Genomic DNA, 19,118 nt, shown 5'->3' on the forward strand with positions numbered 1-19,118 from the left:
TTAATCAAATTCATTTTGGAAAAAAAAAATCATAAACACATTTTTACTAAAATTGGATAAATGTCTCTGTAATGATAATAAGTTGAGGTTTTACGAAGTAAATTTACATGTATCACAAACTGAATTTTTGTCGAAACCACAAAATATGAAAAAAAAATATATGGAAAGGGTATTCACTCCCTTATAGTGTATGTGAATTCCAGACAAATATTAAATTCAGGGATGTTTAATAGGGCTAGTACACTTTCACTATTTCCAGGAGAGGTGTAATTCTTCCATGCTTATAACTCCCTACAATGACAAGAATGGACACATTTGTATTGAGGGTCCCATCACTACAATTTTACTATGCATAAGAAAACTTCTACGACAAATAATTTATTTTTTTATGCCATTGTCCTATCTGTACAAAATAATTTCAGTTTAAACATAAACAGAATGTACTAAGTATAACTTTTAAAACTTCTTAACTAGTTCTTGTCCAGATTACTTGACCCTTTGACCCCAACATCAATAGCGATCACTTTCATACCATCAGAAGTCTGTGTCTGAAATATCATTAATCTTATGTTAAAAGGAAAATCAGTGAAAGCCCCCATACTGCCTTCTTTTCTCAATGTCCTGTTGGTCTAACCTTTGACCCAAAAATGAAATGATTTTCATCTTATTCATTCTGAATACCAATGCAGGTTTAATTATTTCAGCATTAACAAATAATTACTCGCTGTACTGAATTTGATCACCAGGATTCAAAATACATGTACATTGTAACAAGACATAGAAAGCAACTTGTTCTTGACAAAAACCAAATCTAACAGCTGCTGTAATATTAATAAAAATATGATAATTTATTACCTAGAATATCTTAACATTTACCTGTAAATAAAACATTAAATTGTAACATTTAATTGTAATTATAAATCAAGGACGTAAAACTTCAAATCGATCACCAATGGGGTCTTCTCCGAAGTGTTCTTGCACATGTTTTTCAAACTCGGATTGCAATTCTGAGGGATAACTTGCATCACACATCGGACATATACGGACATCCTTGTCTGAAGTTTGGGGTGGGGAAGTATTTCTTAGAGTCATGCATTCTTCCGAATTATCATCCATACAGTGAAACACGTGCATTTGGAAATTTTCCATACTAATATTGACAAAGTTCTGTCCACAGACAGGACATATTTGGGAATTTCCTGATACATTTTTTTGAACAACCTGTTTTGGTCGAGTTCCACCACTAGATGGAGCCACGTAACTTGGCACAACACTTATTTCTTGCTTCATTGCGTTTTCCTGTGGGACTCGCCCTACAGAAGGCTGGATATAAGGTTTGTTTCTGCCCTCTCGTCCCTCACTCCTTCCTTGAAATGAGGGAGATCGAACTACAGACTGTGGAGGAGATATCCCCCCGCTGTTGTGTTCTTGAGGCTGCCTATATGCCGGAGATTTATTCATTTGCTCATCCGGTGGAAGGACCATCACGCGTGGCGATATCACAGGAATATCTCCTCCAGCACGACTTGGGTGTATATCTTTTAAATTTACATAATCACCAACTTCAGGATTATAAGGGCGGCTTTGAGAACCAGGAATATTGTATGATTTTCGATTGTCAGTCATTTTGCCCCTATCAGAGTTTCCTACTTCTGTCAAATTGTCATAATTTTCGTACACACTTAAATCCTGTTTGGGAGATATGACCACGTTGGAGGCTTTCGTAGCGTGGGGATATGTTTCTTCTAAATCCAGTCTCTGTGATTGACTAGCAGGCGACACATGCTTTATTTTCTTACTGTCTCTGTTTGTTGATCCTTGTATGAATGGTGAATATTTATTTGAATATCCAGATTCAAAACATTCACTTTCTTTAGCGCCCCTTGTGGATGTGGTCTCCATCATCAGTTTTCCGAAATTTAGCTGTTGAAATTGTTCACCCAGTTCCTGGGAGCTTTCCTCAGGAGGCATTGTGGGTAATGTGGGGAAATTAGAGACTAAGGGTTGTTGTTTTTTCTGGGCGTACACGTCCACATTATGGCTTTGAAGGTTGAGGATATTCGGAGGATGCTGACCCTCGGAGTGAGGTTGTACAAGAGAAGCGCCTTCTGCAGCATAACGTGAAGTAGAGGAACCGAGGCTGGAGGAGCTGGATTTTTCTGTAATATAAAAACAACAATTTGTAGTTATGTACCTATAACACATTTAGTTGGTAATATAAAATACAACAATTCGTAGTTATGTACCTATAACACATTTAGTTGGACCCAGTTGCAAGAAGGTTAGTTAACTTTCACTGACAGTTAACTTACCATCAACTTGAACATTTCTAATGTTAACTAAACGCTAATTGTCAGTTAAACTTAACTGATTCTCGTGCAACTGGACCCAGTAACACGAGTATCAGACACAATCATGTATAGGATCGACACTCTCATGTATAAGATGGACAGTCATGTACAAGATGGACACAGTCATGTATAAGATGGACAGTCATGTATAAGATGGACACAGTCGTGTATAAGATGGACAGTCATGTATAAGATGGACACAGTCATGTATAAGATGGACAGTCATGTATAAGATGGACAGTCGTGTATAAGATGGACACAGTCATGTATAAGATTGTATAAATAGTTTCACAGACAGATGAAGTTGCTTACCGGTACCTCTATAAATAGTTCTGTGCAATTACTACTGGAAATATCAAATTTTATTCATTTCTTCACGATCTTGAGTGCTGCTATTTTTAAATATCAATGTGTAGATTTTCTGCTATTCATTTATATAAGAGATCTTTTATTGCAATGGATGTTTAATACAAAAATATTTACCAAAGCCATTTTACCCATGTCAACAATTTATGGGGTAATCATTTATGGACATATTTGTAAAGGACGACTATGCTATAGATATGATACTGAAAGTGCCCAGGAAACCCACACACAATGAGAACGTGTGTATATTTCCTGTTACTTTATCTGAAATATGTATTCAGGAAAGAAATATAGGCATACCTCATTATAAAAAACCCAGTATCTATTCCTTGACCTTTACTAGTTTTCCTTGGTACATTGTACTACTAATTTCACTACCTACTGTACCACATGCTGAGTCATCGACATAAATTCCATTCTGTAGGATTCTAATTTCACTACCTAATGCACCACCTGCTGAGTCATCGACATAAATCCCATTCTGTAGGATTCTAATTTCACTACCTACTGCACCACCTGCTGAGTCATCGACATAAATCCCATTCTGTAGGATTCTAATGTGACAATGATTTTAAATTAATTTTTTTTCTGATGGTAAATTGAAAATAACAGTCTTGTTTCACAGTCAGTGGTTGTTATGCTTACAAAAAATACTTTTAATTGCTATACTGTATTGACAAATTCGCAAAATGAGTATCTGTGTGTGCGTGCACGTACGTGCATGTGCACATGTATGTGTGTGTGTGTGTGCTAATAGAATCCATGTTTCAAACTCATATGATAAGGAAATTATGTACTGTTCAATATATGAGAACATGAGTAAGTGCAAAACAATTCATTAGGATCAAATCTTGGCATTGTTAAACAAAACTATATGTGTTGAAAATACCCCTGCTGGAAACAAAGTTGGGCCTATGTATTCCTGTGACATATCTTTCTCACATTATCACTAGTGTGAGATCGACTTTACCCATGTGAGAAAGCCATGTGAGATATTTCTGTCTCACATTGCTGTGATGTCATTTGATTGTGATGTGTTGTATTTTCTATGATTTACGTCACACGGTGAAGATTTACATTACACAGTGAAGTAAAAATACTTTGTATTGTTATATTTAAATATTTTAATGTATATAGCTTTCTGGTGGACAACCTTGGGTAAACCATTTTCGGGTATGCTCTTTTTGCCTATCTAATTAGTTTTTGCATCGAAGTTCAAATGAGGATTTTGATAATTTAGAATTTTCTGAAAGCTCCTAAATTTATGCACTAAACTGTAAAGTAAAATGTGAGAAAAATAATCCTTCATTATTTACTCATGTGGGATAGGGAAATTCCAACTCTGGAACAAGCTTCGCTGTCTAGGACTCGGCAAAGCCTCGTCCTAGACTGCAAATCTTGTCCCCTTGGTGGAATTTCTCTATCCCACACTCGCACTAATGATGAATTTATATTTACCTATTTGTCTGTACTAAGGTAACATTTATATTTACCTATTTATCTGTTTTACCTGTTTATCTGTAGGTAACATTTATTCTTACCTATTTATCTGTAGGTAACATTTATATTTACCTATTTATCTGTAGGTAACATTTATATTTACCTATTTATCTGTAGGTAACATTCATGTTTCTTTATTTTCCCACAATTTACAATGTTCTTACCTATTAGCTTTCTTATGGCTTCCTGCTGTTTGAGCAACATCTTGCCTTGATCCTGAACCTGTGCTTTCAGAGTTTTTATTATTTCGCTGTATCGCTCCACCTGGTCTAGTATCCGTTTCTCCTCCTCCATCGAGATGGAATTCTGGGAGTACTGCCCCATCTCCAGACCCTTCATTCTGTCTTTCTCCTGGAGCTGAGCTTGAAACACACCTTGGTCCTGTTTCTGAACAAGATTCTGAAGACGTAAAACATCTTCATCACGTTTTTGTAACAGAATTTTTAAGTTTTCCACCTCCTTTGTTAATGCCATGGTTCCTTTGTCCTGTAATTCTGCTCGAAGTTTATCGATTTCTTTCACTTTCTCATGATCTCTAATTTTACACTGTTTCAGCTCATCTTCCACTTGAGAAAGTTTTTTAATCAGATGTTTATTTTCACTTTCAAGTTTTGATAATGTACTTTTGGCCCGAATAACTTGTCGTTCTAGACTTTGTGCAAATCCGAATTCAGCCCTGTACTGAGCCTGCAAGTCCTGCTCCGGTTCACTTGGGGGACCAGCCGCACCAAATACTCCTGAGTTTGGACGTCCACTAGAAATGCGCTGCATCTCCATTTCGCGGATTGAAGTCTGCAATACCACATTTTTACTGACTTGTTCCTGTAAACGTTTTTTCAGCTCTCCATACGCTGTCTGTAACGCATGGATCGAGCCGTCTTTCTCATGGCTAGTGAAGCTAAGCTGAAGGTTGTTGAAGTGGCCACCTCCTGTTGTGCTTTCTGTGATGGTTTCCTCCCCCTGGTTAGCTAAAATATCTATATCTTCTTCCATTCTCTAGCATGGCCTGACCAGCAGCCTAATAATAACAAAATATTATCAATCCTCTTGACCGCTACTGGAGTGAAACATGTTCATTTTCTCTATGGTTTGTTTAAAACATTTTGTGCAGAAGTTTTAAATTCACATTAAAAAGGTTTGTTTTCTTTAGATAAAAATTTCATCCTTTCTTTAAAAATTGGAAAATGCACCATAGAAATCCCTTATGTGTAAAACAAGAGACATAGAACACCTTTATGACAACCTGAGAGATATATACTAACACAAGACCAGGAAATTTATTCCATGGATTTTACAGAGATTATCTCTCACCTGTGTTTATAGTACAAAATGTATATTACTATGACACTAGCTTAATCATAAACAACACCACGTTACGTAACTAATAGTAGTAGTCTGTCTGTAGATTTACAGTGAAGTAAAATGTAGTGGTCTGTCTGTTTGTCTGTAGATTTACAGTGAAGTAAAATGTAGTAGTAGTCTGTAGATTTACAGTGAAGTAAAATGTAGTGGTCTGTCTGTTTGTCTGTAGATTTACAGTGAAGTAAAATGTAGTGATTTGTCTGTTTGTCTGTAGATTTACAGTGAAGTAAAATGTAGTGGTCTGTCTGTTTGTTTGTCTGTAGGTTTACAGTGTAGTAAAATGTAGTAGTCTGTCTGTCTGTACATTTACAGTGAATTAAAATGTTTTACCATTCTACAATTTCAGTCCATCCTGTTCTGTCCGCTGAGTGAAAAATTCTACAAGAGAAAAAAAAAAGAGATCACACTTTTATACATTTTTCAAATACAAGTAATCATCCAAACAAATTGAAAATTGAAAAAAAACTTATTACATTTTCGACACACGTCTGATGTAGACCCTTCAACATTAGTAACAAATTATCTTAAAATGACCTTGTAAGTTCTAGTAAATGAATGTGTGGAACAATTTTCCTGATTCAGTGATTGTACGGGACCACGACTATGTGTAGGGGATTAGTACTTATGACTTTATATCTTATCAATGACTCAATGACATCAAAAGCATGTTTTACACAGTGGCGTGAAATTCCACGCACTTGACCGTAAATATTACGCACATTCTGCTGACTTTGATCAAGTTCATCTCCTTCATTTCAGGAAAGAAACAATTATCTCACATGACTGATAATCAATGAAAATAGTAATGATAAAAAAAAAACTTTTAGAAGTACTTATCCTACTATATGAATATTTATAATTAGTCATTTCTAACTGTTTCCTTAGCTTTGTTTATGATTTTGCACATCATTAAACAGTTGAACTATTTCCTGGTCAAATATACTGTTATATAATTCAAGCATCTCTAGACTATGATGTTCATCAAGCATTCAAGTGATCAAGACGTTGCTTACCAAACGACAGTTTCTATCAATATGGCTAAGTTTAGTAACATCACAGAAGAGGGCTTGCTGGAAGTTTTAGAAATAACAACATACTCTTCATATTGTAACAAAATTAGATATAAAGAAACAACGATTATTTGCACATATTTGTTCTTACTGCAGAATTATACAGCAGGGTAGGTAATAACACACTTATTGTATGGCTTCTTTGGAACCAATCAACTTTTGTCCCTCGTTAGGGGAGAAGACCTAGAGCAAACTGTTGTCCTTAGCCTTCAGCAACAGTTTTCCTAGGCCTTCTCCCTACCTCGTGACAACAGTTTAACTGTTCCCAAGAAGCCATGTAGTAAGTATCATCAAATTATTGCAATTCAAGTGCATCAGTTATATTGTATGACTTCATGTGGCTAATCTTTATTAGATTGAATTTATAATTTAACATTTTGTGATTCGGAAAATAAAAGTTGAAATGTTGTACAAGTTTTGTGTATCATTGAATCCTAGACTGGAAAACTCAAACTAAAACATATACTTAAAAAAAAACAACAAAAACAAAGTAACAATTATAAATGTGATGCAACACCCCACCATGATAAAGCTTAATGCAGACTCTGAATCTGTACACCCCTAAAAACCCTAAATCAACCTATCCATCCTGAATCCTCACTTTTACATCCCAACCCACTGCAATACATCCTGAATTCTCACTTTTACATCACAACCCACTACAATACATCCTGAATTCTCACTTTTACATCACAACCCACTACAATACATCCTGAATTCTCACTTTTACATCACAATCCGCTGCAATACATCCTGAATCCTCACTTTTACATCCCAACCCACTGCAATACATCCTGAATTCTCACTTTTACATCACAACCCACTACAATACATCCTGAATTCTCACTTTACACATCACAACCCACTGCAATACATCTTGAATTCTCACTTTTACATCACAACTCACTGCAATACATCCTGAATTCTCACTTTACACATCACAACCCACTGCAATACATCCTGAATTCTCACTTTTACATCCCAATCCACTACAATACATCCTGAATCCTCACTTTTATATCCCAACCCACTGCAATACATCCTGAATTCTCACTTTTACATCACAACCCACTACAATACATCCTGAATTCTCACTTTACACATCACAACCCACTGCAATACATCCTGAATTCTCACTTTTACATCACAACTCACTGCAATACATCCTGAATTCTCACTTTACACATCACAACCCTCTGCAATACAACCTGAATTCTCACTTTTACATCCCAATCCACTACAATACATCCTGAATCCTCACTTTTACATCACAACCCACTGCAATACATCCTGAATCCATCTTTAAACATCTAAATATATTGCAAAATAAAACTTTTTATTCCATATTGTGGCCCCATCGTACCCAACCCTGTCAAGATTTGAGCAAACTTGAATCTGCAATAGATTTAATTTAAAAGATTTTTTTCATATATATCCTTAAGCAAAACTGATAAGCTATTGTAACCCTACCATACCCTGGGGGAGCCATAATTTGAACAATTAACAAATTGCTAATTGTCTCCCCATGCAAGATGGTATGAATCTGGAAATGAGCAAACTTGGAAGCCCTTTATCCAAGAATGCTTTGTGCCAAGTTGGGATCACACTTGCCTAGTGGTTCTGGAGAAGATAAAAATGTGAAAAGTTTACAGACAAACGGATTGACAAAGGACAGGTGATCAGAAAAGCACACTTAAGTTTTCAGCTCAAGTGAGCTAAAACAGACACATTCACTCCTTCCATACATAAAACAGAAAGACTCACTCACTCCTCTAATACATACAACAGACAGACTCACTCCTTCCATACATAAAACAGACAGACTCACTCCTCCCATTCATAAAACAGAGACTCACTTCTCCCATTCACAAAACAGACAGACTCACTCCCCCATACATAAAACAGGCAGATTCACTCCTCCATACATAAAACAGACAGACTCACTCCTCCCAAACATAAAACAGACAGACTCACTCCTCCTATACATAAAACAGACAGACTCACTCCTCCCATACATAAAACAGACAGACTGACTCCTCCATACATAAATCAGACTCACTCCCCCCATACATAAAACATACAGACTCACTCCCCCCATACATAAAACAGACAGACTCACTCCCCCCATACATAAAACAGACAGACTCCCTCCTCCCATACATAAAACAGACAGACTCGTTCCTCCCATATATGAAACAGACAGACTCACTCCTCCCATACACAAAACAGACAGACTCCCTTCTCCCATACATAAAACAGACAGAATCGCTCCTCCCATACATAAAACAGACAGACTGACTCCTCCATACATAAATCAGACTCACTCCCCCCATACATAAAACAGACAGACTCACTCCTCCCATACATAAAACAGACAGACTCACTCCCCCCATACATAAAACAGACAGATTCACTCCTCCCATACATAAAACAGACAGACTCACTCCTCCCATACATAAAACAGAGATTCGCTCCTCCCATACATAAAACAGAGACTCGCTCCTCCCATACATAAAACAGAGACTTGCTCCTCCCATACATAAAACATACAGTGTAGTGTGTGAATCGACTACAACTATCTCCCTCTTGATACTATAATGCGTAACTCGACTGGAGTTATCTCCCCCTAAACACTGTAGTGTGTGACTCAACTAGAATTATCTCCCTCTAGATACTATGATGTTTGACTCAGCTGGAATTATCTCCCCCAAACACTGTAATGTGTGAGTCGACTGGATTTATCTCCCCTTAGAAACTTACATAATGTGCGACTCGACTGGAGTTCTCTCCCTCTAACCCTTTACATAACGTGTGACTCGACTGTTGAATCTTTCTAAGCAGTTGTTTCAGTTTCATCTCATCAAAACTAATTTATGTCTTACAGTGTAAATAGTTTTAACCCTCAAATCATTTAGCTTTTTAAAAATTTAATAATTGCTAACCCCTTCATACGTGAAGTTGAAGGCAATCACTCATCTTATAGACATAGAAATGTGCATCCCTTGTGGTAATTCAGAAAGTTATGTGCACCCTTTATGGTAATTCGGAAAGTTATGTTCATCCTTTATGGTAATTCGGAAACTTAGTCAAGGAGTCTTGCATGTTTATCAATGTGAAATTTAAAAAAAAAAATTTCTCATTTTTACTTCGAGATCCCATAGTTTGAATAAACTTGAATCTAAACTACAAATACCATCCCATTTAGTTCTAAGAAAAAAAAATTTCTTTCCTCGTTTCTACAAAAATCTTCCAGTCCCTGTAGTGACATTGCACCTTTAACAGCTCTGGTCAGAAGAGATCATGGTGTGAACAGGTTTGAATCTATATCACACAAAAGGAAGGTGTCGGGTTAAAATTTGGCTCGTCTGGTTAAATAGTTCTAAAAGATTACACTCTGCCCAGTTTTTATTATTCTTCCTTCGTCTTCCATAACTGAATTCCCTCTACTTATTATACCATCGTAATGATAGTTGGTGCCAAGTTTGGTTGAAAGCAGAAATTGGCCTCTTGGTTCTTCATCAAAAGTGTGAAAAATTTATTGTAACAACATTGACAGTCTATACGAAAGTTTTTTGGACCACACAGGACATTCGGTCCTGTGTAATCAATGAACACACCGGACCGAACCAAATTTTGTCAGACCGAAAAACCTAATGTAAAAAAGAGAAACACGTGAAAATGCAAAACCAAGGAAATCTTATTTATTATACTAGCAATACTATACCAGGGATCCCTCCTGCATAATACTTTAGACGGTCCATGCGCTTTAATCACATTCATTTACGTATTTGGATTTGTGTGATATTTTTTACTTATGACAAACATTTAATTGACTCCGCGTCAAAATAATAAAGCTTAAAACCGAATACTGAGACATCGGACATTCCGGTCCGGTGTAAAAAATGACACATCGGACCTGAGGCACTGCACATCGGTCAGGTCCGACGGTCCGATGTCTTTCGCATAGACTGCATTGACCATCAAAACTATTAAATGTTGATGGTGGTCAGAACCTATTTAGCCTGAGACAACTAATATTGTGGAAAAAATGGCATCGAATTAAATATTACCTATGCATATAACCTGGGTGCGTTGACTCCACTTACACTCCAATTACCAAACACTTTGGAAAATCCATTTTTTTTAAATGAGTGGGCAGGACAGACTGTATAGCTATTTATCATAAGTTTGAAATATAATAGCTTCAGAAATAAACGATTTAACATCCCTTTGTTGTACGCAATATGTTAGCTGGTACAAAATATTTCCTAATATCTCCTTTAAAAAATGTAAGTGTACTTTTAAAGTCCTTTGATCACAAACTATTTAATTCATTGTAATATGATTCACAAGAGTTACTTCGATCAATTGTTCACATCAGAGTATAAAATTCATGCATATACCCAAGTTCGGTTTTATCAGAGTAGTTACTAGTCTCAGGATTTATCAGAGCTGTTACTAGCCGTAGGATTTATCAGAGCAGAAACTAGCCCTAGGAGTTATCAGACCAATAACAAGCCCTAGGATTTATCAGAGTAATAACTAACCCTAGGATTTATCAGACCAATAACTAACCCTAGGATTTATCAGAGTAATAACTAACCCTAGGATTTATCAGACCAATAACTAACCCTAGGATTTATCAGACCAATAACTAATCCTAGGATTTATCAGAGTAATAACTAACCCTAGGATTTATCAGAGTAATAACTAGCCCTAGGATTTATCAGAGTAATAACTAGCCGTAGGATTTATCAGACCAATAACAAGCCCTAGGATTTATCAGACCAATAACTAACCCCAGGATTTATCAGACCAATAACAAGCCCTAGGATTTATCAGAGTAATAACTAACCCTAGGATTTATCAGAGTAATAACTAACCCTAGGATTTATCAGACCAATAACTAACCCTAGGATTTATCAGAGTAATAACAAGCCCTAGGATTTATCAGAGTAATAACTAACCCTAGGATTTATCAGAGTAATAACTAACCCTAGGATTTATCAGACCAATAACTAACCCTAGGATTTATCAGAGTAATAACTAACCCTAGGATTTATCAGAGTAATAACTAGCCCTAGGATTTATCAGACCAATAACTAACCCCAGGATTTATCAGACCAATAACTAACCCCAGGATTTATCAGAGTAATAACTAGCCCTAGGATTTATCAGAGTAATAATGAGCCCTAGGATTTATCAGAGTAATAACTAACCCAAGGATTTATCAGACCAATAACAAGCCCTAGGATTTATCAGAGTAATATAATTAGCCATGGGAATGTCAGAGCAGTTACTAGCCCTGGGATTTATCAGAGCAATTACCAGTCTCAGGATTAATCAAAGCAGTTACAAGCCCTGGGATTCATTTGAACATTGAAATTACACACATTTCCACTACTTTGGCAATGGAGGACTTAGTGATCACATTTTAAATAAAAATTTATTCAGATACACCAAATACATGTTCTTCCAGTCCACTACATTATGATACTGTTACTGTTGATCACTCAATTAGAATAGATATAATACAAAAGTTGTGCATAAACATTGGAGAAATTCAGTCTGATAAAAAAAAATCAAAAATTAAAATATCAAACTTTCTTTTGTTATTGATTTGCTGATTTCATGTAGGTATAATTCAGCTGTTTTAAAACATTCCTTTTCATGAGGAAGTGAGATTGAAACCACCATCATTTTATATCAAGTACTTGTTAAGCTAGTCACTGCATACCAATGTATTCGTACATAAACATACACACATGCATGTTTAACACAGATGTCCGGTTGTAATACCATTAAGTGACAGCTCATCTAATACATATTTTCTGTCACCACTACTGTATAGCAACGGGGTCAAGCTTTTAAATGTTACTACCCATTTGGTAATAGAAGGGAATTTTTGAGAATGCAGACATCAGCTCCCATTTGGGGGTAGGAGGAGGGGAACCTTCTTCAATCTATCCTGGGAATTAATCTCAAAGCAAGGGCATAAATGACTGATAATTATTTATAATGGATAAGAACAGAAAATGACAAAAGAATATATAAAAAGGATTTTTGCTACAATACGCAATCTTACTTGGCCAGCGATGGTGAAGTGTGGAAGAGGTTAGAGTTATGCTTCTTTTCTCACTCGAGCAAATATAATTCACAAATTTCACCAAGTCATAAATGTCCCCGCACTCTCATATGAAAATAGTTCTTGCTCTACACCAATCAAGGGTGGGAAACTTGAAATCTGACTGTAGTTAGCTGTAATTAATTACTGTCTTCAAAGTTACCGTATACGCAGAATTTTTGGCAAAGATTTGATTTTGGCATTATTAGCACGAGTGATGAGATTGCTAATTTAACTGACTTACAATTTATTCCATGTCGGAGGTATTAGTTATCTTTCCTAGAATTAAGAAGTCACCAAAATTAGCTGTCACTAAAATTTATATACCTATTTTTATGGAAAAATCGCTTAATTTGTGTCTCACTAAAAATTCCACATTTGTAATGGAATTTACTTTCAATTACAAGTAATTATATATATCTATATACATGCCAAAACATGTGCATAACTGCAATGACTTTTCTATTACATTTTATGATATTCCCTTTATCTCACTGATATATTGAGAAAAAACAGGAATTCATTCTAGAGATATGATAATTATGAATTCAAACATCTTCACATCATACAGTAAGAGATGAAATTGTCTAATCTACACACCACTTATTAGAATATTTCTTTAGCAAATAATTCAAACATTTCCTTTAACAATAGTTGATAAAATGTCTATTTTTTCATACTTTAGACAAACTAACTTACTGTGATTATTCATTTTCATGCTTCATGCAAATTATTTTCAACAACTTTTGTTTGGTTTAGTTTACTTTCAATTTTCAAAGGTTGATGTATGAAACGGGAAAAGAAATTTTGATAGTCAATACAGAATATTTTCAAAAACTTCCACATAGTAGACTTTCTTCAGAAGATAATATTTACTCCTGAAACTCTGTCTATGGTTTGCTGATAATCATAATTATACTTTAATTACCTACACTTTAACAGTTAAACAAGGGGTTTGTTTTGAAATGTCCAGTATTTATGGATATAGCCATGGCTATATAGTCTAAGTGTGAAATTTCTACCCAACTTTTTGATCTATGAAAACACATGAAGGGATTTAATTTGACAAATTTTAGGTAAGCATATATTCAAGTATAGTGGGAAGATTTTCATGTTCCTTAAAATTTCAAGCCATCTAATTAGTGGAACAATTAACAATCTTATGACTGATATGAAAAATTTTAGTTAGTAAAACATTAGTGATAAGCTGGTTGTTTTTGTACACTAAAATATTGTTTACATGTGCAAGTATATTACGTCATAATCATCACATCTAAAAATGAATTCCACATTAATCACTTCACAAAAAGTAACTGATGCAATCAAGGGTATACATTTGTGATAAAATGTGCAATATTGTACTTGAAATGAATTCAAGGATTTGAATTGTAATTAAAAGTACTTAACTACATCATAAAGTAATTCCACTCATCCCCGACACCAATAATTATTTGAAAAGATGATAGATAAAACAGAAGCCCTCTCAGTTGTTGTTTAATCCCACAATACCTCTTTGTGCCGTAATAAGCAGTATCTCTCCATGACATTCCCCAAGTCACAGATATCAGCACAGGAAGAAATGTCATTCAAAACAATATTTCTTCTCTTTTTTTCCAAGATCACAGTTTGGGGTTAAATATTGATAATAGGAAGAAATCTAAATCATTCAATATTCACTGTCTTGATAAAATTATAACAATTTTGATTGGCTGAAAAGTTTGTTTCATTTCTGCATCAAAGAAAACCTGATTTTGACTTCAGGTTGTGTTTTAATATGATATGCCGTATCAATATGAAAACAAAATCATGTTTTACTATTTAAAGGGAAAGGCAACCCTAACCACATTGTTGCTTTTATGAATAAAGTATTACTTACTGATATAGTAAATGACAGTCTATAACAACAAAAATCCTTGCTTAACAATTAAATCAATATTAATCTATCTTATATTTCAAATTATCTGCTGCTAAGAGAGTGGCCATTGAAGTTTATTTTATTATACCTCATATAAAGATTCACTAGTAAAACAAAATCTGATTGGCCGAGAAGGTCACGTGACCGTCGTGTTTGCCCTGCAAAAAAACTTCGTGTTCCACCCCTTCGGATATCTCGTGTTTCCCTTTCGTGTCCAGTTAAATGAACAAACCCGAGTGTTCCGAATGACGCAGACAACAATATGCATGCAGCCTCGTGCATTTCCATAAATTTAACGTCAAGGTAAATGAATTTTATTGTGATGTCACAATGAGTCCGAGTCATTGTACTTTGATAGTTCGTAAGGCACAAAACATGCGGGTCTCTGATATACAATTAAATTGCTTGGTTTTGGTTGATAGAAAAAACAAGCAAGTAAATCAGCATTCATGGAGAATGGAAATACAAAAACTGGTTATCATATCACTGTAACTCGTTGTTTTTACATTCTAATACGTTGACAGTGCGGTGTTACTGTTAAGGCAATCTCAGCTACATACAATGTATAGCTGTGTAGTCTTGCTTTGTTTCGGTATAATAAACAATTTATTGCATGAATGTTCGAGGATATGAATATTTATTCACCAAGAAAAATCATATTCCCCTCGGGATATGATTTTTCTTGGGTGAATAAATATTCATATCTCCCTCACTATCATGCAATAAATGTATAATGTCACACCATCAGGGTTGGGCAGTCAAAACTGACCCCGGTTTTAACCGTCCTGGTCAATACTCCCCAAGTGGTCAATAATGGTCAATTGTGATTTAAACTGTCCATTTTCCTATCTTTGTACATTTCTTGCAAAGATAAAGATAAATTAAGTCTTTTCATTTATGGATCAATTGTTGATTAATATTTTTCATTAGATAATCAAATGTAATTTCATAAGTTTAATATATTTGGTTTGCTGAAACTGACCAAAATATCTTCAGTACCTACCAGGGGGTCACAGTTCTATAGCATAGCTTGAGGATTGGGAACAGACCTCTTAATACATGTACCTGGACAGATTAAGAATAAAAGGTAGCTGGACATTACCTGAGCACAGGAAGCAGAGTTGACAGGTGTTAATAAGCATAAGCTGGGACCAGAGATGACCAGTCTGCCTGTTATTGTTATGAAAACATCACTAACACACCCCTTCAAATGTTTATTCAACAGATTGATGAAACAATACTTATATAGGTAGTTCTCTTGTTAAACTAAGGAATTTGAACAGAAACTTTTACATCTTCCCCAATTCAACAGAGTCATTTGTACATTATTTAATATTATGACTTATAAGTACATTATAAACTGATAGTGCATGTTATGAATTACAGTATTTACCATAATGGTCACTTAAACATTTAAAATAAATAATACAGACTATAATGACCAAATAATCTTCAACCGACCAATATTAACCAGTATTGACTAGTATTAACCGGTTTTAACCAGTATTGACCACCGACCCGGTCAATACTCATATTGACCACTTATTTGCCAACCCTGCACACCATCGGTTCCGGTTTATTTCATCAGCAGCACTGTAAACATGACAAGTCATGAACAGTTACGTTTGGAGACATATAGATTTGAGCCCATTCTTTCACAAGAAGAATTTAAGAAAAGATGACATTCAGTCGAGTCACAGACCACACAGATGGTACTCATTTCTTCATACATGTAAATGTCTCAAACCTCAACTTGTCATTACACAAATGATGGATCCACAGTTTACATAGTATTTTCTTTTTTCGAATAACTTTGTTGGGTCAGGAATTTCGGGGGGGGGGGGGGGGGGGGGGGGGGGGGACTTTTTTTCACATCTCCCCTTCATATTAGTGTAATTAACTGCTTAACAGGAAGGCATCCACCTATTTACAATGTATTCATAAAATCTACCACAAGCACATCTTTTGATGATCTTAGAATCTCATCAAAACTGGAATAGACTGTGTGACGTCAAAATTATTCATTTTTGTGGTCTTGAATACAAACGAGTTTCGCATCATAGCAGCCTCAATAGATGGCGGGAATTTCAAATTTAAACGTTTTAAAATTAGTACTGAAGCCAGGGCTTGAAACTAACTTTTTATGTCACCAGTCCAGTCGGACTGATAGGGTATAATTTCAATCAGTCCGCAGAAAAATTTACCAGTCCACCTGAGTTTTTCCACTCGTAAATGTATTTTGTTCATGTTAATGAAATAAAATAACGGAATTTAACTCAATATGCCTCAGACAATATTGTAACACTTATGTGAGATTTATATTCAGTACTAATCTGGTTTGTCTGATATCTACAGAGGAATGCCAAATGTGCATTTTAAAAGATTCCATTAGTATGTGTTCCAAAATGACAATTTAGAAAATTGACCAGTTCCATCGGACTGACTAAAACAAATGTCAAATTTAACCAAGGTTTTGAGCAACTGGGTCCAGTCCGCCAGACTTTTAACCAGTCACAGACTGACGGGCATATGTTAACTTCGAGCCCTGGAAGCTTATTTAGACCGTATATCAAAAGAATAGTATGACAAATCTTTATCATATAATTAATCCTATCATTTATCATGTAAATATTTTTGGGATTGCCTTCTCCTTTAAACTCAATGTTTTAAAATATTTAAATGATGATTAAATGATAAGAAATGAATCTTATAATTCTTTTCTTGATGGAGGTATCATATAAACAAGAGTACCGCAAACGGTACAATATATGCCCGTCGGACAGTGAAAACATATTGTGAACTCTGAAATCATACAACACACATTCTGAATAGAAAATCCTTAAAGTGGGTTATGGTGCACCAATCCATCTGACATGTGAACTGATTATCTATTTCTCCGAGAGTGAGGTTATGACAAAATGTCGGTGCAATATCTATCTACGATGATAAAAAGTCCAGGAAACCATTAGTCCGAAATATCTTACGTTTTCCTGGCCTTCTTGATATTTACATAAAAATCATAAACAAGCAGTTTCAAGAATCCTGATGGGACACTTTGTAAACAGGTAAATATTGATGAACTGTTAATATCAAGTTTTTCTATTCAAGATTGTAAAAGTTCTTCATGGGAATGGGTACATCTTTAACATTAAACTTACCTTTTTCTGTTAAAATGTTTGAACTGGAACTTCTTTGAAGAATTAGACAACTGAACTTCCAAGATATTCTTCAAAGTCCTGAAAACAAAATGCAGGTAAAATGAAAAATAAGACATTCTAAATACACACATATAAATATACATCATAAAATAAAAAGCCTCTTTTATCTGAGTAAAATCTATAAAAAAACAAAAAAAAAAAAAAAAAAAACTGTAAACACTTTCTTGAAGTATTTCGACCATGTTACCAATCATCTTCAGTCATGTTTATTTATCATAGCAATGTGATGTAAGACTGCATATGTAAAAGTACTAAGACATCACAATGAGTATTACAATTGAAAAGTAACATCAAATTTGATATTGTGCGAAAACATTTGAAAAAGGTAAGAGTCTAATAAAGAAATCGTGTCAGTGAGTATTGTTATAGGGGCATTAGCTGTGAAAGTGATGGCAACCATTTTTTTCCTGAAAATCTCTCAGTGTCATAGGAATATATATTAATGACTAATAAAAACATTTATTTTGTACAAAATCAAGAGAACCTAATAAAATTATGTTAGACAACTGCTTTTAGAGTAAAAAAATATTTAAGGAAGAATTATTGTCTTGCAAGACAATAATTTTTTATTCACCAAAATTACACACTCATGTACACCTGATTTGAAGTTTAAAATGCTTTAAATAATCGAGTTATTGTGTTATTATTGAATTACATAATCCAGAATATTTCTCATTGAATTTAATTTTTGGTGACAAAATGACATCGAATGCTCCTTTAATCTTTTAAAGTATACAAATACATGCCAGCACCACATCCTCAAACAACAGTCATCTAACACAGGTAGTGACAGCTCCTAAACAACCAACATATGAGGTGAAGTCAAAGGCAGTTTGGATGTAAACTTAAAAATGGAGGTCCTGTGTCACAGTAGGCTTAATATGAACAACACTACTATAAATGTACAAGTTAAAGTACACAACACAGTACACACGCATTTATATAACATTCCCTAATGTAAGTAGGAAGTGAAACAGGGCAATATATTATATATCTACATGTATAAATATCCTGATGCCAAATCATTTTCAAAAATCACCAACTGTACTAAACCAGGGGTGTTATTTCTATATATTTACTACTGGCCTAATTCCCAAGTGTACAGTTTTAACCACCAATGGGGATACAGTCTCCTGATAATAAAATTTCTCAGTATATGCTGACCTAGTTATAGTAGGGGATTTCTATTGTCATTGATAATATCCATTCATC

General features: G+C 34.9%; 1 protein-coding gene across 9 annotated transcripts in view; it reads right to left on the bottom strand.

Moving 5' to 3' along the window:
• Positions 1-362: 362 nt before the first annotated feature.
• LOC125646436 (uncharacterized) overlaps positions 363-19,118 on the bottom strand; it is a 38,784-nt gene continuing 20,028 nt past the window's right edge. For 7 of the 9 annotated variants that reach the window (XM_048872720.2, XM_048872718.2, XM_056139366.1 and 4 more), the window contains exons 2-5: positions 17,847-17,924; positions 5,910-5,957; positions 4,382-5,235; positions 363-2,159 (exon numbers count right to left, since the gene is read on the bottom strand). In XM_048872720.2, the coding sequence (XP_048728677.1) occupies positions 922-2,159; positions 4,382-5,210 (2,067 nt within the window). In that variant the 5' untranslated portion in view covers positions 5,211-5,235; positions 5,910-5,957; positions 17,847-17,924 and the 3' untranslated portion in view covers positions 363-921. Of the gene's footprint in view, positions 2,160-4,381; positions 5,236-5,909; positions 5,958-6,052; positions 8,023-17,846; positions 17,925-19,118 lie in introns of those variants that run through there. The other 2 variants (XM_056139367.1, XM_048872727.2) reach the window with 2 other exon arrangements.

Source organism: Ostrea edulis, chromosome 6 (genome assembly GCF_947568905.1).
Source record: "Ostrea edulis chromosome 6, xbOstEdul1.1, whole genome shotgun sequence".
In the NCBI taxonomy this organism is placed as follows: Eukaryota; Metazoa; Mollusca; class Bivalvia; order Ostreida; family Ostreidae; genus Ostrea; species Ostrea edulis.